Source organism: Equus quagga, chromosome 15, assembly GCF_021613505.1.
Source record: "Equus quagga isolate Etosha38 chromosome 15, UCLA_HA_Equagga_1.0, whole genome shotgun sequence".
NCBI lineage: Eukaryota > Metazoa > Chordata > Mammalia > Perissodactyla > Equidae > Equus > Equus quagga.
Window position 1 is genome coordinate 36,682,811 of NC_060281.1, and position 24,343 is coordinate 36,707,153.

General features: G+C 41.5%; 1 protein-coding gene and 1 non-coding gene across 2 annotated transcripts; both read left to right on the plus strand.

Annotated features, from left to right (window-relative positions):
• Window positions 1–769: 769 nt before the first annotated feature.
• On the plus strand, window positions 770–10,022 carry GPX6 (glutathione peroxidase 6). Its single transcript, XM_046640438.1, has 5 exons — window positions 770–856; window positions 3,749–3,902; window positions 7,895–8,012; window positions 8,495–8,594; window positions 9,816–10,022. Exons 1-5 carry the CDS (start codon window positions 770–772, stop codon window positions 10,020–10,022), a joined length of 666 nt encoding a protein of 221 aa, XP_046496394.1.
• Window positions 10,023–22,101: 12,079 nt separating this feature from the next.
• On the plus strand, window positions 22,102–22,175 carry TRNAT-CGU (transfer RNA threonine (anticodon CGU)). The gene has a single exon. It is a non-coding gene; the product is annotated as a tRNA-Thr (tRNA).
• The last annotated feature ends 2,168 nt before the right edge of the window (window positions 22,176–24,343 follow it).

The following is a 24,343-nucleotide window of genomic DNA, read 5'->3' on the forward strand; positions in this document are numbered from 1 at the left end:
TGGGAGAAAAAACTCTGTGCCTCTTCACTAATTCAAATACTTCCCAACAAATTTCTAGTTGTTACATTATTAGAGCCTCACAATAAATCAGTTTATGGAGTGAGTGGGGCAGAGAGGATTACAGTAATTTACAGAGAATGAAACTCAAGCCCAGGCAGTTCCCTGACTCCCAGTTTAGAGCCTTGTCTCTGATAGCTTCCCGCCGTGAACGTGTGTCTCTGATCTGTCCTCCTGCATTAACCAGCCCTTCTCCAGGGGACAGATGGCTGAGCAAAGTGTCTGAGACACTCAGGCCCTCACAGCTGGATTTCATAATTAAGAAAACATAGTGTGCTGTTGACTAAGTGATGAAAGTTTGAGGGGACACGACAAAGGATTAATAGCATCTGGGACAATGCTTCTCGAATTTTAGTTTGCACGTAAATCACGAGATGATCTTGTTTTAAAAAAGCAGATTCTGATTCTGTGCTGGTGGCTTTCCTTCCTGGATGCGGTGCCAGCACTTAGGAACCACCAGACACTTGGAGAGGGGAGAGGGTAGAAAAAGTGCTTCAGGTTCCAAACGGGCAAGCCGGCACCTTGACCCGCCAGAACACGTTTACCAGAACACGTGCGGGCCGCAGGACCGGATGCACCGGCAGCCCTGAGCCGGCGTGTGAATGCTGCTCTGTGATTGGAGGGCGCATCTTCAAACTGGTCCCTGCCAGGAGCTCAAAAGGGGCCGAGATCCCTGGGAACCTCAGAGTCGCCTAGACCCGGTACTGGAGCCATGATCCGGCAGCTCTGGGCCTCCTCTCTTTTCCCGCTGTTCCTGGTGGGCTTCGCTCAGCTAACCCCGGAGTCACAGAAGATGAAGGTGAGTGTCCCGCAAGGTATCCAGGAGGATGTTAGTACGTGACGACTAACTTGGCCTCCAGGGATTCGAGGAGTCCTCCCGTCTCTTCTCGAAGGACAAAATCCGTCTCCCCAGCCCTTCTTAGCAAATTCCACCCCCACCCTCGCTTTCCTCTGAGGCAGAGGCCCTCCTAAACCGCGTCTCTTACGCGGATCTTCTCCCCAGCACCTGGAGGGCGTTGAGCCTAATGTGGGCAGAGGACTAAGGCGGCTCTCCGTGCCTTCCACTTTGCCACTTCCCATACCGGCTGCCTGATAACCCACAGCCTGTCCCCTCCACCCTGGTCTGGACCTTGGGGCCGCCTTGCAAGTTTTCAGAAACGGGACAAGTCGCAGCAAATGGACTAGGAGGGAGGCTGACCTGATGGGTCTTGGAGAGGCTGAGACGTGGGGGCAGGGGAAGAGGAGCTGGTGCTGGAACGTGCTGAGGAGTTTCAGGGTCAGGGACACGGAAGCTTTTTTTCAGGGAATAGTGAAACATTTAAGGCCAGGATGGTTGTCGGCCAATTTTCATTTTATGGGATATGGTGTGAGGTTGAGACAAAGCTCAGATCAGACGAAGAGGATTTGCTGTTAGGTCTTGGGGCTGCTCCGAATGGCCCAATGCCCTTCAGAAAAGTCCCCCACAGGATGTCAGCAGCCACCCTGTAAAAGATGTGTATGTCTTAGGAGGCAGGGTGGGGACTGAAGTAGATGACTTGAGGCACCAAGTTTTAATTTTAAAATCAGATAAACTCATTCAAAAACTCAGCCTTGCCTGTGGCCTTAGACCAGTTACATATCTTTTATTGGCACCTTGCCCTCCTCTATAAAAGCTGGAGAATACCCCATGTGGAGTGCAGTAATCCCAGAGTTCAACTCACATAGGAACCAGCGGGAGGGCTTGTTGAAACACAGATTGCTGGGTCCCACCCCAAAGTTTCTGATTCAGTAGGTCTTAGAGGAGCCTAGGAATTTGCATTTCTAATGTCCTCAGATGATACTTGTCCAGGTCCTCAAACCACACTTTGAGTGCACTGTCATTCAGTCCATGTGAAGTATAAGATGATGCATGTAAAATGCTCAAATACTGGCATCTGTAGTAAGATCATTTTCCCTCTCTGAAATTAAAAATGGTAACCTCTGGGGCCAGCCTAGTGGCTTAGTGGTTAAGTTCACATGCTCCACTTCAGTGGCCCAGGGATTGTGGGTTTGGATCCTGGGCACAGACCTATGCCACTTGTCAAGCTGTGCTGTGGCGGTGACCCACATACAAAATAGAGGAAGATTAGCACAGATGTTAGCTCAGGGCCAATCTTCCTCAAGCAAAAAAAAAAAAAAAAAAAAGAGGAAGATTTGCAACAGATGTTAGCTCAGGGCCGATCTCTCTCACCAAAAAAAAAAAAGAAGAAGGCAGCCTCTGAGGGCTGTGTCAGCCACTGCTGCCAAATTGGGGGTGGAGTTTCTGTTGTGAATAAAACGCTGTGTTTTAGGGTATCTTGACCTCTTCAAGCAGACCTCAGCAAACTGGAGCAGACCGGGAAGCTGAGTAGGAAAGATCGAGTTCTTCAAATGTGCAATTTTCTTGGATTCTATATCCTGATTCAGAGGGTGATAGCTGTGAGAGACGAACAGCTGGCAGTTGTTGAGCTCAGAGCTAAGGCAGCATGAAGACAAGGAAAAAGGAGGTGCACAAATGACTGCTCACAGGATGATCTCCATGTGACTTCTTCATTACAGTAGCAAGAAAGGCAAATGCTAGAAGTTATTAAGCACACAGCTGAGATGGCATGAAGGCAAAGAGAATGCAGGCACATAGATGACAACCCCTTTGTGGTGGCCTTCTTAGGCTAATGCTCCCAAATATGGGGGTTAATGTGCGCACAGATATGTATGGATGTATGGACACATAGGGAAGGCACCTGCCCTAGGGTCAGCCTTGTTCTCTCCAAGGATAGTGAAGGAGAAGTTAGTGCCTGGTATCCTGGTGACAGAACTTATGGACTTCGAAAATGACAAGAGAGTTTTTGCCCCACTCGCCTCACAGGAGCTCACCCACAGGCAATTCCTTCACTGCGTTGGGCAGAATTTTATGGACTGAGATCCCTTGCAGCTTACTTAAGTTATTCTAAAATTCTATGACTTTTCTCTACATCTCCAGGAATCTGACCTCTCCTCAGATAACAACATCTTAGCTTTTTGTTCCAAGTCCTGTCTGCTTTTTTCCCTTGGCATGCTTGTGGGTAGGAAGTTTTTTCCCTTTGCTTTCTATTTTATAATCCCAAATTCATGAGCACTCAAGGCTGTTTCTCCACAATATAGGAATAAGAAGAGGGTATTGAGGATGAGTTTTGTAGGTACAAATGAGCACCCCAATGGCAAATCTCTAGAAAGGGCCTTCAAAATGGGAACCCGAGGGAGAGCAAGTTATTGGCCCAGCTCTGGGGTGAGGAAATTACAATGTAGGAATATATAGATGAGAAATTTATGTAAAACTTACTTCTTTTATGGGAAACCCTGCAAACATCTGTTAAAAATGTTTGAGAAGGGAGGGGATGACTGGAACAGGGTGCGAGGATGTGGAGGAGAGTGCCATGTCAGAGAATGGAGGTAAATTGTATTAATCTTCCAGGAATCGGAAAAACATTATGAAGTGCTTGTCCTGTCACTAAATAAATGACTAAACAAACAAAATTGGGTTTTAAGTTAGAAGACACGCATCGCTCATAATTAAAAACATTACCTAAGAAGGTCTCTTCAGTTCTTAGAGTTTCAAGGTATTATGTGAAAGAGTGCTTTGAAAAAGCCCACAGATGTTGGGGATTATTATTTATCTTATCATCACATCATTGTGGTTGTTTTTGTTACATTCCAGATGGATTGTTATAAGGGGGTGACAGGCACCATCTATGAGTATGGAGCCCTCACTCTCAATGGCGAGGAGTATATCCAGTTCAAGCAGTATGCGGGCAAGCACGTCCTCTTTATCAATGTGGCCACCTATTGAGGCTTGACAGCTCAGTATCCTGGTAAGAACTCATGTTGCAACTCTTGGAAAAAGCTTTTTCTGATGACCATATTGTAGTTCCAGATGGTTTTACTAATTTGTTATTGGGAGGAAGGGGAGTGGGTTGGATAGGTGATCACGTGACTCTGTTCCTCTAAATCCTGCCACTGCTCTCCTCCTTTAGCCTTAAGAATGCCAGGAAAATTATCCCCAGATTTGAGAGCTAAGATGCTCCCAAAGATTTAGTCAAGGCCCACCAGGAACATATCTGTAGTTGAACAAGCTGAGTTGGTTCCTCGATGCCTTGAAGAAAAACCTATGCTGCAGGGAACCAGGGAGCTTCTCCATAAGAAGGTGTTAGAAGGGACTTATTTGAGGATCTGGGCTTGTGTTGGGTGATTTGGGGAAGGATTCAAGGAATTGAAGCTGGATTGGATGCTGTCAGCAAATGAGGACAGTTATGTGACTGAGTATCTTGATAAATCAAATGTACAAGGTAAAATGAATAAACCAAGGCTAAAAGTATTAAAGTGAAACTGGTAAAGAAGCAGCCATCACTGATATTGTCAAGAATAAGGTGATGCTTGGTCATTTTCGTGATTTGGACAGTGCTGATGTTTTGTCTGTGTTAAAATAAGATTATGGAGTGGTCCTTGTTTTTGTCTTGAATCATTATGGTCACATATTGTATATTGATGTTCTGTGAAACATATTGTTTATGTTCAACAGAACACCAAGCCCTGGCTGAGACTCCCAGGCCAGAACCTAGCTTTCAGAGGCTGCTTTTATCTTTCTTTCTGTAACAACAGGAGAGAGGATTGATCTTCGATCTTTTGGAAAATGCCCTTGGATTCTGTAGGCACTCCTGAATGACAGAGAAGAGGGAAATGTAGTTTTCTAGCTGAGCAATCTTTGGAATGAGGGCTGTTTGGGAAAATGCTCCATCTCTCTAAACTTGGCCAATTCTTCTATGGTGACTGAGAGGAGTTTTCCATTTTCTTTGTGCACTCATGGGGAAGAGTTTGGCATTCCTATTGATGGATTATACTAGAGATAGAGGCAATTTTTGACATGCCAAGAACTTTATTTTCTGCTTTTTTTTAAAAAAAAGCTCAAGATAAATTTAAAAGGTTAATTGCATCAAATGCCACAAAGAAATGGATCAAGACAACACATGAACAAGTTTCAAGAAAAATTGTCCATACATTAACACTGATATCTATTTAACCCATCAAAAATACAAAGTCCTATCAGTTTGTCTTAATGGAGCTTCAATAATAAGAAATCTGAGAATTTTCTCCTTCTTAAACACTACTTAAATTTAAGCATATTGCAATCTCACTTCTAAGATATATGGTTCACCAATTTTCATATTTTAAAATTAAACATTCAATGGGTATTATGGTCTGAATGTTTGTGTCCTCCCCAAATTCATATGTTGAAATCCTAAGCCCAATATGAAGGTAAGAGGATATAGGGCCTTTAGAAAGTGCTTGGTCAAGAGGGTAGAGCCCTCATGAATAAGGTTAATGCTCTCATAGAAGAGACACCACAGAGCTCGCTAGCCCCTTCCACCAGGTGAGGACACAAAAGAAGTTGGAAGTCTGCAACCTGGAGGGGGCCCTTCACCAGAATCCTACCATACCGGGACTATGATCTTGGACTTCCAGTGTCCAGAACTGTGAGAAGTAAATTTCTGTTGTTTTAGAAGTCACCTGGTCTTTCGTATTTTGTTATAGCAGCCTGAATGGGCTAAGACAGGATGCAGCTTAATTTATGCAAAAATGGTATTAAAAGACCCCCTTCTCCAAAGCACAACAAAACCCAAATGGTTCACATTTACCAAGAGCAGCTAAAGACTTTAATTTAATGGTGAAATTGTGCATCAAAAGATACTCTCAAAATACAGATTATGAAAAGATCTAGACATTTAAAAGAATTCTGGAGTCACTTTATGTTTATTACTTTTATGTACAATCAACTCGAGGCAAAACCTGAAAAGCTACAGATTGATTTTTTTTTTTTGGAGGAAGATTAGCCCTGAGCCAACATCTGCTGCCAATCCTCCTCTTTTTGCTGAGGAAGACTGGCCCTGAGCTAACATCTGTGCCCATCTTCCTCTGTTTTGTATGTGGGACCCCTGCCACAGCATGGCTTGACAAGCGGTTCATAGGTCCACACCCAGGATCCGAACCAGCGAACCCCAGCCCACTGAAGTGGAACGTGCGAACTTAACTACTGCACGGGCCAGCCCCAGCTACAGATTAAATTTTTATTTAATTTTTATAAAATCTCAAAATCTAATTATAAGAGCCTAAACAACAGTTTAGTTTTTAGTTTAGCATTATTTTGCAAGTTGAGATTTTCCTCCCTTCAAAAGTTAAATTTGAAAAATATGATAAGTTTAAAAAGTTGTGATGCGTTAAAAGCAGTTCCATGGAATGTAAATCTGCTTTTAAAACTGTTGTAATTTAATTTAGTTTTAACTTAAATTGGTTATGTGTCAAATAGGTAAGACATTCGCAACATTCAAAATTTAAAAGACACAAAAGAGTAACGGTAAACCTTTCCACATTCCCTTCCCTTTGGGCAACCACTGTCATCAGTTTACGGTTTATTTCCATAAATCTTTACTGCATATACAAGCAAATCAGTCAATCCCCCTCTCCCCCTCCTCCTTTCTCTCTTCTTCTCCCCCTCCCTTTCTCCCTCTCCCCTTCTCCCCTCTGCCTCTATCTCACACAGACACATACACAAATATCCACACACAAATGATTCTGTTCCTTGCTTTTTCACAAAATAAAATATCTTGGATATTACTCTGTATCACTACACGATGAGTTTCCTCGTTCATTTTAAGGCATAGTTTTCATTCTGTTGCTGCGATATAGCTTATTAAACTAGTTCATGAGAATTTTAAAGAGTATCTCATTCAAATTTTACTCCAGATGAGGAAATTGAGAGAGTTAAAGGAACTTTCCAAAGGACTAGAATCAGGGTCTTCTAAGTGTTTCTGTGATAGGAAGGAAATATTCTTGATAGCTAAAGATAAGAGGGAGGTTCGTGTGGATAGTAACTGAAGAAATATATAAAAACAGGTAGGCACTGTCACTTAGGAAGAGGTCCTTAGGGGAGAGGCCAGCAGGCAGAGCTGAGTCTGAATGGGAATAGCTGATGCTGTCTTGGGGACTGAATAAATCTGAACCGAAAATGGCTGAAGATGGAAATAATGGTAGAAGTCTAGACACACAAGTTGGAAGGCTTCCTGGTGGTGGCAAAGAGCAGCTTGGAGTTTGAGTCCTGGAATCTCAGTGAGTCTTCCAGGGAAATGGCATCAGTTAGGTCACTGGAATTGACAAGAGGGTAGAGAATGCTCTGGAGCTAAGCTTGGAATTTCTGATTCCCTCTCCAACTCCCAGGTTAGAGCACCAAAGAGTGCTCCTGGGAAGGGGATTGGAGTGTCAGGTTGTGTCGTCATGGGGCATAGTCGGAGGGGTTGGCATGTTATGTCCATTTTGTTTGCCTTTTGCTTACAAATATTTTTAGTAATATTTGCTTAAATATTTTTTGGATCAATATTTTGCTTAAATATTTTTAATATTTAAAATATTTTTATTTAAATAAATAATGCTTAAAATTATTTTTTGATCAATCAATCCACCAACTAAGGAAGGCAGTGGCATTTACATCTGAGTTCTCTTCAGAATCAACCAGGAACCCCCCCCCCCCCCCCAGAGGACTAATCAATCTGTGCTTTTTAAGAAGGCTCCTACTGGGTGGTGAAGTGGAGCCATTTATGGGAACTACTGTACAAGAATAACAGCTATTTGGATGTGTTTCTGGAAACCTGTGTTCTAGCTTTTGGTTCTGCCTCCTCAACCTCTGTAAATCTTAAACTTTCTCTTCATAGTCCTCAGTTTATTCATGTGACAAATGGATAAATTCAGTGGTCTTTCACTGCTCAGGGTAGGGCTGCTGGCCAGGCTACCCATGCCGCTCATTCTCTACCTACAGAACTGAATGCACTACAGGAGGAGCTGAAGCCTTTTGGTGTAGTTTTGTTGGGCTTTCCCTGCAACCAGTTTGGCAAACAAGAACCAGGAAAAAACTCAGAGATCCTTTCTGGGCTCAAGTAAGTGCCTGCAGAGACCCTGTCAGGACTTCTCTTCCACATTCTGCCTAGAGGCCTCATTCTGGAAACTTCTGGAGTGGGTGGTAGATCAATACATTCAAGAATATCATCATGATGCTTTGAATTCAATCTTGCCCTTCTGGCAGTGCTCAAGTATTCTCTCTACCTTTGAGTTCTTTGATGATGAGACTAGAGGAAAATCTAATGGAAAAGAAGCAGAGGCAAAGGAAGGAATAGAGGAAACAGAAATGAATCAGGAATCCTAACCTTGAAATATCGCTTTCCAATTTTCTTGGATTCTCTCTTGGCTCCGTGAAGCCTATGCATGAAGACTTGATTCCAGAGACCTCTCTTTCCACGCCTTCCATGTCTACACCCTCTCCCTCTTTATCTCTAACTTCCTTTTGCGGTGAGCTTGTGGCCATTACTATCCATCCTTGTCTTAATTTAGATCCTCTCAGGAATACTCTGGTTCATTGCAGGTATGTGCGTCCAGGTGGTGGCTTTGTCCCCAATTTTCAGCTCTTTGAGAAAGGGGATGTGAATGGAGAAAAAGAACAGAAAGTCTTTACCTTCCTGAAGGTGAGTGAACATAAACCTGGCATGGATTGGTCAGGTTTGTAGAGATGCCCTGAAAGCATGGGGCTGAAGCCTGGGACTGGGGTTGAATTCCTTGGAAAGAAATGCTGAGGGAAGTTCAAGGATCATGGCAATATCTGTTGTGAGGCTTTAGCTTCAAGTAAAGATAACAAATAACTTATGATAGGTCTGACTTGGACTAACCTCCCCTGCTGAATGGTAATGATTAATTCACTCAGCAACCATTTATCAAGTTCTTAGTTATGTGCAAGAACTGTGGTACACAATGAGTTAATACATATTAACAGGGCATGGTCTCTTCCCTGAAGGAATTCATATCAAACCAGGGAGACAAACACAGAAATAAATAATGTAGAGTATCATGTGGTAACTGACTTTAGTGGTAATACAGAGTGTTAGAACAAGAAAAGCCGAAGACGGAAGGACCCCTGAGATCTCTTAGTACACTGGTTCCCAAATGCTGATCTACAGAGAAAGTCTAGTCCTTGTTGAAATGCTTACCCATCCATAGCAAACTGAAAAAGAAGACACTGTGGGGAATTTTTCATGAAGCTCAATTTATTGAATATAAAACACCTTCATTCTGATCTTAAATTAATATTAGGTTAAACCATATAAATTGCCATTTTTGTTGCTCAAAAATGGTGATTCATCAATTTTACATTCCTCAACCTAATACTTAAAAATCTGATAATTTTTGAATTCATAGTTACAGTAGACTTTAAATTTTTTTCTCATTGTTAAGTTGAATGTTGGTTATTCTACATTAATCTCCAAAAAATAGTCATTGAACTCTTACTGGCTTTTGAAGCCCCAAACTCTGGGAACCACTACTCTAAACCAAACCACGATTTTTTTTTTCAGTTAGAGAAATTGAAGCCATAGAAATGATATGATTTACCAAAGAAAACAAGAGATATTCTTTCATTGAAGCACCGTGATATAATCCTGGGAGTTGGGGAGAGACAAGCAAAGGAGGAATGTTTTCTGTTTACTATCATACCCTCTAACTCTTGGTGGTTTGATTGGTAGTTGTTGTAGTGGTGATATGTTGAAATGTCTGTGGTTCATTAGCAGTAGGTTAAGTAGTTTATGTATTGAGATATACAATAGTGGGCAGGCTATCTAGGGGTGGGGATAAGACTGGACTACACAGAGGCAGAAAAAAAATTTACCTTTCTATGTTTCATATCTCTGCTCCAGAACTCCTGCCCTCCAACCTCTGATCTTTTGGGCTCACCAAAACAACTCTTCTGGGAGCCCATGAAGGTCCACGACATCCAATGGAACTTTGAGAAATTCCTGGTGGGACCTGATGGAGTCCCTGTCATGCGCTGGTTCCATCGGGCCTCAGTCAGCACAGTCAAGTCAGACATCCTGGAGTACCTGAAGCAGTTCACACCTGAGTAGGAAGGGATTTGTCAGAAGTAGCCACCCGACCTCCCGCTTGAAGAATACATTTAACAAAAGATCCTTCTTTGCTCCACATTCCTTTCTATCCAGCCTCCATATGACCAAACTATCCTGTACAAAAACATGCACACGCATGCACTCACACACATATGTAGTGTATGTGTATGTGTGTGCGTGCGTGCATGTGTTTGAAGATTAAAGGAAAGAAAATCTATCTTCCCAACTCTCTGATCCCAAAGTATCAAGTTTTTTCACTCTATTCCAAAGGAAAATCATATTTCAGGGCAAATGGTTCAGACTACCCATGGCCCTAAAAAGGCAGACCCCAGAAGTCCTAACATCTATCCTTTCCCATCCTGAAGGTTTAAAGAAAGCAGGAACTGGCAACAAGACTCTCAAGATCCCCTCAATAGCCTCTTCTCTCCTCCAAGATAGGCATGCATTGTTAAACTCTTCCTCTCCCCCGTTAGTGTTCCTTAATTCCCCTGACACCCTGTAGTTCAATTATAGGATCTCTGAAGGCAGAGTGAGAGCTGAAAACTCATCTCAAGTGAAAGGAGGGGCATCTCCATGATGGTAGGTCCCAAAGCCCCTGTAGGTCGGACCTGACCAGAGCCTTCCTTGGTGCCTGTCCCTTAGTGCATTCAGGTCATGGCACCTGGGCAGGGATGTCCCGTCATTCTGAATGATGAGCTTTCTTCTCACCCCAAGTCTCCCCAACTTTAAACTCATTCTTATCACTGTCTCAAATAAAAACATTCTGCAGCAGCTCTGCTTCCTGTGGTGTTTTCCGCGTCCCATATTATGTCTGGAGTCATACCACTTCTTCCTCTCTCACTGTGTCCCTGGTTCCTTGACTATCTCACCTAGCTCTTTAGTATTTTGCTTTTCTCAGAAGCACTCTAGACCTTTCCTTGACCCATCCAAAAACACGAGGTGGGACTGGCTGCTTATAAAGATATGACGTGAACACAGATCTCTTGAAGTCAGCCCCCTCCTATTCAGGTCTTCCTCCAGGAGAGAATCCTTGCTTCTTAAAGAATCTTCTCTTTCTCAACAAGAAATACACATACGTTCCTGTTTATAAAATTCATGCTCGCTGTAAAAATTTAAAATCACATGTAAATAGAAGAAAAGCATAGCAAAACCTACTCCTCATCAGAGAAATAAAGAGCACGCTGAGAAGCTCTACCTGGCCCATGCTGTTTTGTAATTAAAGTTCAATCTTTTATGTGAAGACAGATTTCAGAAAATCAGAAACTAAGGAAAGAGAAGGTTGTACGAGGAAGTGAAATAAAACATTTTCTTTTCCTTTTCACAAATTATTGTGAACATAGGTACTTGCACTTTAAAATATTTTTTGCACTTAAAAAGTACAGGATATTTAAATATCAGTGATTAATTTCAAACATTATAATACTGCTGTGTACCTAAATAAAAATGTGATCCCCGACTTAATCTACACATACCGACATGAAAATTGACAAACTAAGCCAGAAATCACCAGGACAGTGATTCTGAAGACTTTAAAATTCATAGGTGGTAGACGCACATGAGAAATAGAAAATACTTTCAAAATATTTTGATGTTTTGTCTTGAACTCAATCCAGCAAGAAAAAACTGATTTTTAAAAAAATCTGGCTGTCCTTGGCTGTAACCCACAGGATCTGAGACTTCCTTAGTCTCTTACCAGGCACCGTGGCAGTTGTGAGGGCAGTGAGGGGATTACAGAACCAGCTACCAGTGGGGGTGAGAAATGTTTCATTTTTGAGTTTCTTCCGTATCTCTGAAGTTCTTAAGAACCTCCAGGAACCTTAACAGTCCTCAGGAGGGTTCCAAATCTGTTGCTATTTTCAGATCAGAATAATCAAGGTCCAGGAAGTGGGTGGAGGAGGATGGGATGACACAATGTATAAAATTCTCCAAGATACCAATTCAGCCTACACCGGGAAACTGCAGTGCTGTACAAAAGTGAATGCTCCAGGGGAGGAATGTCCCCTACCCATGGTACAGTCCAGTAAGGAAGGTGGAGAGCTGCAGCTTCAATCTGAGTGCGTTATGCCTGAGTATCTAGGAGAGGTCTCAATCCTGCTGCTGTTCTGATAAATCCACGTTCCATACTCCCATGCCCTCCAGTGGCTAATCCCGAAGAGAAAACAAAGGTGGTTCTGGGGAGAGGCCCAAGACCAGGGAATTGAGAAACAAATTTCCTTGCACTTGGAGGTGAGTGTAGGTGAGGGGGCAGACTTTACTATCATGGTGATCATCATCATTATCATCACTGGCCCTATTATTGCTGTGGAATTTTTTTCAAACCACAGGTTCTCACAAACTATCATGTAAATTAGATAAACTTGAGCTAATCGATTCCAAGACATATGTTTTCACATAAATCTACTACCGCACAAACCACCTAACAGGTGTCTAAAATCACGAAGCCTCCACTGATCACAAAACCTTTGGGGAGAGTCCTTGGGCAAAACAAGGAGGTTCTCTGAGTCCCAAAGAACCGGGACACAGACCCTCTCTAATCATCCTATTTCCAGATTTGCTAAGCAGCCCATTCCTGGAAGTAAGACCCCAACATAGTCTCCCCCATCGCAGTTACAGCATAGATACAATATCTTCCCTGTGGACTGTGTGGACATTGGTGGTTCTTGGACTTTGAGAGCGCCCATGTTAGTTCTGGAAGCTAGATTCCCCAAAATCTGAAAAAGAGTAAACAAAGTTCATCCCAGAGCACGTCAAATCTTGCTCCTGTGGTCTCATGAACACTCCTTGACTTGGCTTCTGTTTCCTATAAATAGAAGCTGAGACTAGGATTCAGGTACACGTAATTTACTGAGAGAGTCATCTCAGAAGAAAGGGAATCAGTAAAGCAAGATAGGGCAGGGGAAAGAGAGAAGTAAGGATGTGATTTCTGCTGGAGTTTAGCTTCAGAATAAATCACACTCTAACTGTTTCCATCTTGAAGCAAGGATGGTCTTTGATAACTCAGGTCAGTCAATCATTGGCTGTGGGCTTACCTCCCAGCCTCGGAGGCATAACCTCTCATGTGAGATGGTTCCTTTTGGCTGAAGAAATTCTCGGGAGAAGATGGCAGCTGAGGGTAATGCTCTGAAGAATGGGCAGCTGTGAGCGATTGGCAGCCAACATTCAGAGCAGGTGGCAGTGGGTGTCCCATTCTAGTAAAGCAAATTTGGGGAAGGCCATGGAGATCATCTATTACCCTCCATAAACATCTCGTTATTCAGAGGAATCCCCTGTAGAAGTCATCATTTTCCCTTTCCCACCTTCTGTCTCTAGGGAGTTGATTCCCAAAGTGTGGTCTCCTGATCAGCAGCAACAGCATCACTTCAGAACTTGTTAGAAATGTACTTTTTATATCTTTCCCAGACTTACTGAATCAGAAACTCTAGGGGGTGGGTCCAGCAATCTGTGGTTTAAAAAGACTTCCAGGTGATCCTAGTACTTGCTAAAGTTGGAAGACCACTGCTCTAGGGAATGGAGGATCTGCAGAAAATATCATCATTTTGACGCAGGCTCAGTGAGGAGACTTTCTCCAGTACTTCACGTGGCTACCAAATTCTCTGCACAGCCATAGCCACAATGCCTCCCCAACTCAGCCATTAGGTCTTCCTAAGACCTCAAGATTGACATGGACAATTCAGCCATTCCCCTGGTTTTCAGTTCCCTCAGTGTCTGACCCTTGTGGCTTCCGTCTAGGTCCAAATTCAAGGTATATTATCTGACAGTCTTCCTCTTCGGCCAAACTTTGGCCAGGCTCCACTGAACCCTCTTCTCTACCAGGCCTCAACCTTGACCTGTCTTTAGCAAAAATCCTGCTAAATTAGTTTAGCAAGAGTCCGCCTATCCTTGATATGTCCTCTTAGTCATCTTTTAACCATTTACTCCTTCATTTTGCCCATTAGCTATAAATCCCCGCTCGTCCCTGTTGTACTTGGAGTTGAATTCAGTTTCACTCCCCTATTGCAATAGCTTGATCACTATTGCAACAGTCTTAAATAAAGGCTTCTCTACTGTTGTAACAAGTGTCAAAACAATTTTTCTTTAACCTATCTTCCAAAATACTTAGCTGTACATTGTGATTTGGAGTCAAAAAAGCTCTCACTTTCTCTTGTCCTTTCACCACCCGCTCCTGCCCACCACCATCCACTGCTCTGACTACAAAGTTTTCTCTTGCTCTTTCAAGTTTCAGGTCAGAAATATTATTTTCTCTGAATCACTGGGAAGTTCCTGGGTAGAGATTCTGCTCCATCCCCCACCTGCCAAATTTCCCTTATGAAATCATCCAGACTATCTACCCTTTCTTGCTTCATTATTAAAAAGAAGAGCAAAATAGTTTTAACTCTTTCAGACTTCCTTTGGCCCCTAAAATACAGCAGGCTCATCACTATAGGAACCATTTGATAACCTCAGAGCGCCACCTAGAGCATATGTAGCACTCCCCCATTTTCTGATCATAACTTCAGTGGAACTAAAGAAAAGATAACTGCAGGAACTTCCCCTTTTTTCTGTCTCTTTCCAATTTCCTTTGTTTATATTGTTTGCCTCCAGAAGACAAATAGGTAGGAAATGAAATTATTATCTGATTAAATTCCTTTTGAAGAGGCCCTGAGCCTGGCAAAGGGAGCTCCATTTTCATCTATAGGGCCTCAGAGTCCTTCCTATACAGAACACTGACAGCCTGGGGCTCCTGTTCCAAAAATACAAACTATGAGTTTGATGGCTTCATAAAATACGAGTTTGCTGTATTATTTGACAATATTCTGTGATAGAAAATAGGAAAGCAAATTGATTGAATAAAGCCCATAGAGATAGCAAGTAAGCTGGTAGCTTATCAGATAAAGGCAAAATTCACAGGCTGTGTAAGGTATAGATAATAAGCAAGTAGCTCATGAGACAGAGGCAGAATTAATAATTTGTGTTAAAAATAGACACTAAGTACATTAGTAACTTGGAAGATACATTAAAGATAGAATTAAAGGATCATACGATGCAACAAACAGGTGTGTTACTTACAAAGCAGTGGAAAGATGCTGGTCATCAAAACAAAATGGCATTCACCAGGACAGTTTTTCTCTTCCCTCATTAGGGAAAGCTGAATCCTCAAACTGTGACTTCCCGCCAAAGGAGAAAAAAATCATTTATGTCTTCAATCATCTATTTTAAAAGCCAAAATAAAGTTAAAGAAAACAAATTGCAATCAATCACCATGTTCTCAGGGTTCTAAGGGTACTTTCTGGCTTCAACATATATTCCTAACTTGCAAAATTATGTAGAAAACCACACTTTCTACATCTGCTATCAAGTTCTTCTGAAATCAGCCACTTTAGGCCAGTACATTTTCACAGACCCTATCTAAAACCCTTAGCCCAAAATGTGAACTAACTTTAAACTTTTTATTTCAATTTGGCTTCTCTCAATTTAAGACAGAATGGGTCATTGATGTGTGCCCGGCATAATACACATGGAGTACAAATTCAAGGAAAAAAAGGACTTTGCCAGATCCTCCATAATTGGATCATTCGTCAAGAATCAAAGCTCAAAACCATCCTACATTTTAAGAGGTAATATCAGTTAGACAGCATTACTGTGAGGATGAAAAACCTGTCAGAACTTTGGGGTGTCATGGGGGCTGTGGCTCAACTCTGCCCTCGGTAGTCCCAGCCAGTCAGGTCAGCCAATGTCCACAATTCCCTTCATGCAACAAAGAACAAACTTGGGACAATATTTGCCAATATTTAGGATTGTTTTCCATAAGTTTTGGGGCAAATTCAACTATCCCTTTATGTCAAACTTGATCCAGAATGTCTTTGTCCAGTTAAAAAATCACATTGGTATCTACTTAGAATAAAACCTTCTCTAAGACAAGGCAAATACCAGATTAAAACTAGAACTGTATCTCTGGAGCAGCTGACTCACTACTGGGTTAACTGGATTAACAGCAAAGCCCTCAGTTCCATCAGATTATGCTTTCAGAACAGTAGGTTCAGCTTAGAATGTCACACTGATTGCCATGACTAGTTGGGGAAGGATCCCTATTTGAGCCTAAACAGCAGCAACACTATATTCACTTGATGAAGAAATGAATGAAAGAGAGTCATCTAGAGTAATTACTCAGTTTTTAGCTTAACAGAATAGATTGTGGTGCTAACAGGCAGAAAAGTAATAAGAGGAGGGACTTGAGTTCAGGTGTCTGTGAGACAATAAGGTGGAAATGTCTGATAGGCAGTTGGCTATAATCATATGAAATTCTAAAGAGGTCTATGTAAAAGGTATTTGGAAGTCATCAGCCCATTTTGGTGTTCAAAGATGTGAGTGTATGGAATATTTTTCTGAATATTCTCAGAGAAAAGTAGGACTACCAAAGATGGAACCTAGAAAACATCAACATTAAAAGTGTGGGGGCTGGCCCATGACCAAGATGTTAAGTTCGCACGCTCTGCTTCGGTGGCCCAGGGTTTCGTTGGTTTGGATCCTGGGTGTGGACATGGCACCACTCATCAGGCCATGCTGAGGCAGCATCGCACATAGCACAACCAGAAGGATCCACAACTAAAATATACAACTATGTACTGGAGGGATTTGGGGAGAAAAAGCAGGAAAAAAAAAACCATTAAAAGTGTGATTCTCTCACTTGCCCTAGATTTTCAGGTTAGAAACATTTTATTCAGGTCTCTGGGAAGTCCTTGGCTAGCATTAGAGATTTCATTCCCCCAAGAATTTCTCTACACAGCCACATATTTGGTCTACTCAATATCTCAATTGCAATTTTTGCTGTGGGCAGATTAACCAGTGGAAGATTGGGTATCACTTAACCACAGTCATTGGCTTTCAAAATGTTGTGAACACCAACAGCCAGTGTCTTCTGAGCTCTTTGTTTCCTGAATACCCCTTGTCACATAAGGTTCCTCCAGCTTGCCACTCACCCACAGGGCTCAGAAATAATCAGCAAGATTGAAAATCAATGACAGACAAGGATATTAGGCAAACTCATACAAAAAGAAAGCACTCATGGACAATATTATTTGAGACGGAATTTTGGACAAAACTATTAAATGAAACAAAGAAGGGACTTCAAATGCTAAAATTTACAATTTAAGTGGAGATATAAGGATTTTTGTTTTTTAATGGTCATGATCAATAAACCAAAGCAGCAACTTTCATTCAGCAGAAACTCATCCAGAGACATAAGTAGAAAGACAGACACAATTTAGCAATCGGCTTTAATTCTCTTCTCTCAGTCTAAGAAATATCAATGGACCAAGAAATAAGTAACATTATAAGAAACTTAAAGAATTATCAACAAAATTTACCTGATAATTACAAATTATTTCCTAAAAATGAAAAATACACCATTTTTAAACTGTCCATGGGATTTCATGAATTGACTATATATTTGTCCAGTAAGAAAATGTCAAAATATTTTTTAATTTAGAAGATTAATAATGCACTAGAAAATAAGGCACAAAATCATAATCAAAATATAATCAGAAAAACAAAGTTTTATACTTAAAAAAATGAAATGCTCTTGAGAAATATCTTGGCTGAAAAAGAAAATCAAAACTGATATTATAGGCTCTGTAGGAAAAAATGATAATAAGAAAACCTCATTACCAGCAGGATGCAACAAAAGCAGATCAGAGGGGAAAATTTATAACTTTAAATGCATTTTTTCTTTAGAAAATAGGAAATATTAAAATAATTTGATTACTGGTGAGTATTCCACTTACAAAGCAAATAAAAGACCAATAAAACCAACCAAATGAAAGTAGAAGAGAGGATTTTAATAGAGAAAAGCTGCTGACATGCTGTGAGAGCTAAGAAAGCATTCTTGATAGATGAAACCAAACTACAAACCAATGGAAAGACTAATCAAGGGAAAATATGAAATCAGAATTCAAAATTAGTTATAAAAAAGGAGATTTATGAATAGGGACATGTTAAGTAAAAATGAAATATTATTTACAGCTTTATACCTCTGTATCTGAGAATCTAACTGTAATGAATGACATAGAATTTAGCACAATATAAATTACCACTATTGATGTGATAATAATAATGAATAACATTGACTGAAGGCTTGCATGTGCCAGGCATTGTACTAGGGCAATAGAGGCAGTCAATCATTGAATCCTTTGGTGTCACTATCTCCCAACAAGGGAAGAAATAGAGAATCAGAGACACTTTAGGACATGCCCAAGTTATACATTCTTGTAGAATAATGACCACAGAAGTAAATGAAGAGGGTGTCAGAGGTCTTCCCATTTCTAACCACCATGAAAATTACTCATTCCCTTAGGCAAGTTCCGTCCCAGTGCCAAGGATCAGACAATTCTTGTGAGTTGAACAGTTCCAGGGCATAAGAAATGGAAAACTGCCCAATCCATTCATTAAGGCCACCAAAACCTGATGTAAATAGTACCCCAAAGAAAACAAATGAGAACAATTCAATTCAATATCTAAAGATCAACATCTCAAATAAAATATTAAGTAGAATCCAGCAAGAATAATTAATGCAACAGGACCAAAGAAAATTCACTCCAGGAATACTAGGATTTTTTTTTTAATGGCAAAACTCATTATTAAACAAATGCCAGACAGCAGTCTCATGGCTAGTGTGGCTAAATAGAGAGGGGAGAACCTCTTTCCCACCTCCATAATCATACACACTTCAGATCCCTATTGGATGAGTAATGTCTATTTTTCCTCAGCTTATGAACTTCAAAATAATAGTTTGCTTGGATTAAAAAACACTTGCAGGTAAAGTGAAAAGACAAATGAGTAAGTGACCAAAAAATAATATTCACAGTTCATTACACACACACACAAATTTCTCTGACATAGAGATAACACATATCAAAGGAAAAATCCAATCATCAACCAGAAAAATGGACAAGGATTATAATAGCCATTTCATAAAAAGGAAAAGCAAGCGGCTTTAAAATTTTTGAAAAGATTTTAGTCTCACAATATTAGAGGGGGAGACAATATAAAACTATACTGAGATACTACTTTTCATCTATCAAATTGGCCAAAAAAAAAAAAAGAAATTCCTTGGTTACAGACACAGATTCTAATCGTGATTGTTCTCTCTGTTCTCCTGAGGCAGGCTATTTAAACTGAAAAGCCTATTTTCTTATCCATTAAGTATTGGTAAATACAGTAATAGCCTCATAGGATTGTTATGAAGCTTAAACATCTTAATAAATGTAAAGATAGGAAATACTAAGCATCTAGTGAGCACTATATACACGTTAATGTTACTATTTAATAAACTATGCTGGTCATGGCACGGTGAAACCAGCGCTCCAACTTTTCCCAGTAGGGGTGAAAATTGGCATTAATATCTTGGGAAGCCTTCTAGGGAAGGTCCATCAACATTACCATAGAACCTAGCTCGGACTTATCCATTCCACTTCTGGAAACTTTCCACAAACATGTGCAATGTTCAATATACAAAGTTGTTCACAGCAGCATTGGTTGGGCAAAAATAACTGAGTGGACAAATTCAACGGAATAGTAGCTGCCAGAGCAAAGTGGCTCTTTATGTTTTTCTATGGGAATCACTCCAGGATATTTGAAGTGATTAAGGTGTGTAAGAGTGTGTTTGATACACTATCATTAGAGTAAAAAGTAGGACTAATGATATATATGCATGCACTTGTATGTGCAAAAAGTGTCCTTGGAAGGAAGCACAAAAATGAATATGTTTGCCTGTAAGGCAGAACCTTGGAGGAGAGACGGGGTCGCAGAGCTGGGGAGAGGAAGTAAAGGGGTAAGGAGGATCTGCTTTGACACTTTTTCAGATTTGGTAGCTGTCAAAATGTTACCTAAATGACATACAATCTTCTTAAAAAAATAATATTCTCTCTTTTTAGATTCCAAATCTTGACCGAAGATATGAAAAATAAAGGGTAAACACAGGAAAAGCTTGGTTTTTCCTTTAACTGAATCTTAATTATCCTTAATTTATTATGATAAAGACAAAGTTCTTCCCTATACGCGTCTCTACCAAACCAGCAGCTCCCAAGAAGGCAAAGTACTGTAGCTGGAGACTGGAAGGGCTCTCTCCCTGGACCTCTCGGCGGGCCTTTACGGAAGAGCCCGAAGAAAAATGATGGGCAGGGGTGGGGTTCTACTCTCCGCACCCCAAGACACTAGAGCCCTCATCCAACACTTTGCCACTCAGGCACATGACCGCTACAAAAAAAACCAAATTCTTTTAGAGCTATTTCTAAGGTTCAAACGGCGCATAAGGAAGTTAAATTCAGTATGGACTATCTACTCTACTCCCTTTCAACACGCACTCGTTTGGAGCTTCACGTCCTTCAACCAGGCCAAATTATAGTTAAAACCGTATGCTTAGACCGTCCGCCCGATTCCCTACAAAACTTCAGGTTCTGCATCCTCCCTGATTCCCTACCTTGCAATGAGTCCTCCCAGCGACCGATAAAGATCAGAATTCGGTTTCAGGTCGTTGCCTCTCTGTCCATCCAACACAGACCCGAGAGCCCCGAGTTTCGCTCCTGTGCCGTCTCTTATGATACCCGTGTGTAAAGGAGGAGGTGGCCAGAGAATAAAAGCCATTAGATTCTAGAAGAATCAATCACTGAAATAAACGCTTGAAAATCACCATGGCCGACCTGGCTCTGGAACTGTGACGACGCGAGATAAAGAGTCTCAGTTTGGCCCATGGCGCTTAGGGCTCGGCGGAGGGAAGTTTCATTTCCTGTCGGCGACCAGAAGACAGACGAGCTCCCCTCCCCATTCCCAGCCTCCCCATCCCTACCCACTTGGAATTCGAGGCCCGGGCTTTTAATATGGTCCCTGTTGTGAAAGGTACGGAAAGAAACGTATGTGCGGACAGACATACTTTTTTGCTGAATGTGTTCATGGTCTTAATTCCCAAAGTCCAGGGCGGGGATCCGTTTGCATTTGATGCGAGTTTTCGCATCCTCCCGGGCCCTAAAAGGATGTGTCCCGCCGGCTCCAACACCACCACCGCGGTCTAGGCAGGGCCTCGGGTCTCCTCTCCCCTGTGCCAGCCTCCCTGCCCCTCATCCCCTCAGTCGTCTCAGTCCCCGCCTGTCCTAGGGGCTCTGGGGCCGGCGGACTCACCCGACCCCCACCGCCCTTCCCAGACCCTACGCGGGGCCTTCTGGGGGCGCGCAGCCGCGATCAGGTTGACCGCCCGCGGGCCCGGCTCTCTGCACGTCCCCGGGGGTTTGCAACCACCTGGGAGAGAAAAGGGCTGGTCACCGTGGTGTGCACGGACCGGCTTGGAGGGGAGAAAGCATAACCTCTTCTGCGAGCTGATTAAACTGGCTGAGTATAAAAACCTAGCCCTAGGGGAACAGAAGAGGACAAAAGGTGGGGAGAAACTAGAGCAAACAAATGGTTCTTTTTCTTGGTTGGATTTTTCAAATGTTCGCCAAATTTCCGGAGGCCGCAGCTGCGGATGCTCCTGCCTCCCAGCCCCACACCCACCTGCGCACCGCTCCGGAGATGCTCCCAGTGGAAAGTTATTACAACAGATCTTTACCGTGCTCTTGAAAATGACATTTTGGGATTTGAAGAGAAACTAGACCGGCTGACACCTGTAGCTGAAGGAAGATTGCCTTAAAGCGCAGACTCCTCGGCTCCACCGAGAGATGCTTGCTCCTCCTCTCACAAGTCTGGCACCTTCAGGTATCTCAAGCTTTGTTACATATGGCCAGTTATTTTATGCAAATTCTTGAAAGTTTTTTTTTTTAAACAAATGGTGTATATATTTTTCCTTTGAATACGCTTCACCACATGTTGCATTGCCTCAGGTTTCTGAAACGCTTTTCCTTGGGATAAAAGAAAAGTTCTTTGCCTAACGCTGCACCTGCCTGATACTTTTTCTTTTGTCTTTTTCTGTCTCCAGCGCATCCTGAGTAAGTGAAGCATCTCCCTGGAGTCGGCATGTTTTCTAAAGATAACAGATAACACTGTGTAGTATAAACTCATTTTTTCACCCAGTCGAAGTAAAATGAGATAGACTCAGTTCAACCCCGTGGTTTCAGGTGGCTCTATGGCTTAGTTGGTTAAAGCGCCTGTCTCGTAAACAGGAGATCCTGGGTTCGACTCCCAGTAGGGCCTTGTGTTTTCCCAGGAAATCACCCTTTCTGAAGACCATTTTGTTAGCGAGTTAACCGTGTCTTCTTACTGATCCCCGGAAAGTCTCAGGAAACTTACAGCGGTGGAGCCCAACCGGATACATTGCAAATTGCTTGATTGCAACCTGCTCAGATTCTTTTGAAAAGAAGTAGATTCTTAAGGAAACGGCGATTCAAATGCAAACCACCACCAGAGAATAGTGCATGTGACCTTACCTCAATCACGTTTCACATAAATTTTGCCTTAAACTGTAGCAAAATGTTTTTGAGCACCTACAATGTGTTACAGTTTAAAGCATCCTGACAGGTAGATATGTATAATCTCTATAGATTCTAACAGTCTCCAACTCTGTAATTGATTTCACAAAATTAGGTAAATTAATGAACTATGAATCCACTAATACCTACAAAGGAAAATTAAGATGTTTGCAGGCGAATGCTTGCCATTTTGAAGGGGCGGTGAGGAAGAACAATTACATTCCCATTTAATCCTGTTAAGGAAAAAACTGGAAAGCTTAAGGAATGATGATGAACCAGGAACTAGAATGTTCTTGACATGAGCACTCCCAGAGCCAGGACAAAGTTGCCGTGAGAAAAAAGCAGTTAGGAGAATTCTGCCAGATATCTAAAGCAATTTAGTTTCAGCCCTAGATATTTATTTATTCTATGTCTTTTTGTCTCTCATTCATTCATCCATTAATCCAGCAATATTAACTGCTGGTCTTTTATGTGCCAGGCATATTTCTTGTGCCTTTGACCACTTTCACCCATTTCACCCACCCCCCATCCATGCCACTGGTAACCACCTCAGGCATATTTCTAAGGGCAGGAAATATAACAGTGATCAAAGCTAACAAAAATGACTACTCTCATGGATCTTACATTCTGGTGGAGGTGACACAGAAAATAAAGAAATGAATATGCAAAATAAGCAAGCGTATGAGATACTGATGAAGTCTACAGAGAAAAATAGAGCAAGGAAAGAGTATGGGGAGTGTATAGGGTGGGGCAGAGTAATCAGAGAGCATCAGCCTGTCTCTTGGATAAAATCACTGGCAAATGTTTCAAAATTATTTTTTTCACTTTTTAATGAGAAATAGTCACAAAGTGGCTACTACATTAATCTAAGTACCATGAATGGCAGGATTAAATAATCAGAAAATTGTCCCCCAACTATGCCTGGACCTCACCTCTGTTCATTTTAATTAGGACTCTATTGAACTAGGTTACACTGCCTGTATTCAAACTTCAGCTACTCCACTAGCTGAGGAACCTTTGGCAACTTACTTTACCTCAATGGGCATCACTTTCCTCATATGTGAAAAGGAAATAGTGGGAGGCCTCCCTAATAGAGTCAATGGGAGGACTTAATGAGCAATTTCACATAAAATATTTTTAAAGGATATCTGGCACATAAATAAGCAATCAATAAAGTACACTATATTGTTGTGCTAATCATTGTTTGTATTTATTGAATAATTGCTTGGGGTCAAATGTAAAACTCTTGCAACAATATTCTGAGGTATTATTCTAAACTTACAGATAAGAGCTCCAAGCATGTTTGGGGAGGAATTCTGTCCCCTGAAAATATATGTTGAAGTCCTACCCCTTAGTACCTGTAAATGTGACCTTGTTTGGAAATAGCGCCTTTGCAGATGTAATCAAGTTATAATAAGATCATGCCAGATTAAGATGGGCCATAATTCAGTGACTGGTGTCTTTAGAAGACGAAGGAGAGAGAGACTTGGACACAGAGACACAGACACACAGGGAAGAAGGCCATGTGAAGACAGAGGCATAGGTTGCAGTTATTGGCCACAAGCTAAGAATACCAAGGATTGCCAGCAACCACTAGAAGCTGAAAGAGGCAAGGAAGGATTCCTTCCTAGAACCTTTAAAAGGAGTATGACCCTGCCCACAACTTGATTTCAGATTTCTATGTCCAGAACTGTTAAAGAGTACATTTCTGTTGTTTTAAGGCACCCAGTTTGTGGTAATTTGTTATGGCAGCCCTAGGAAACTAACACAAAGCATTAAAACAAAATTAGTAATTTATACTAGCAAATAATAAAATCTATTATTTTTCCTAAATTAATACATGACATACGGGATATTTACACTTCAGCTTAAAATTACAAACCTGAATATCTT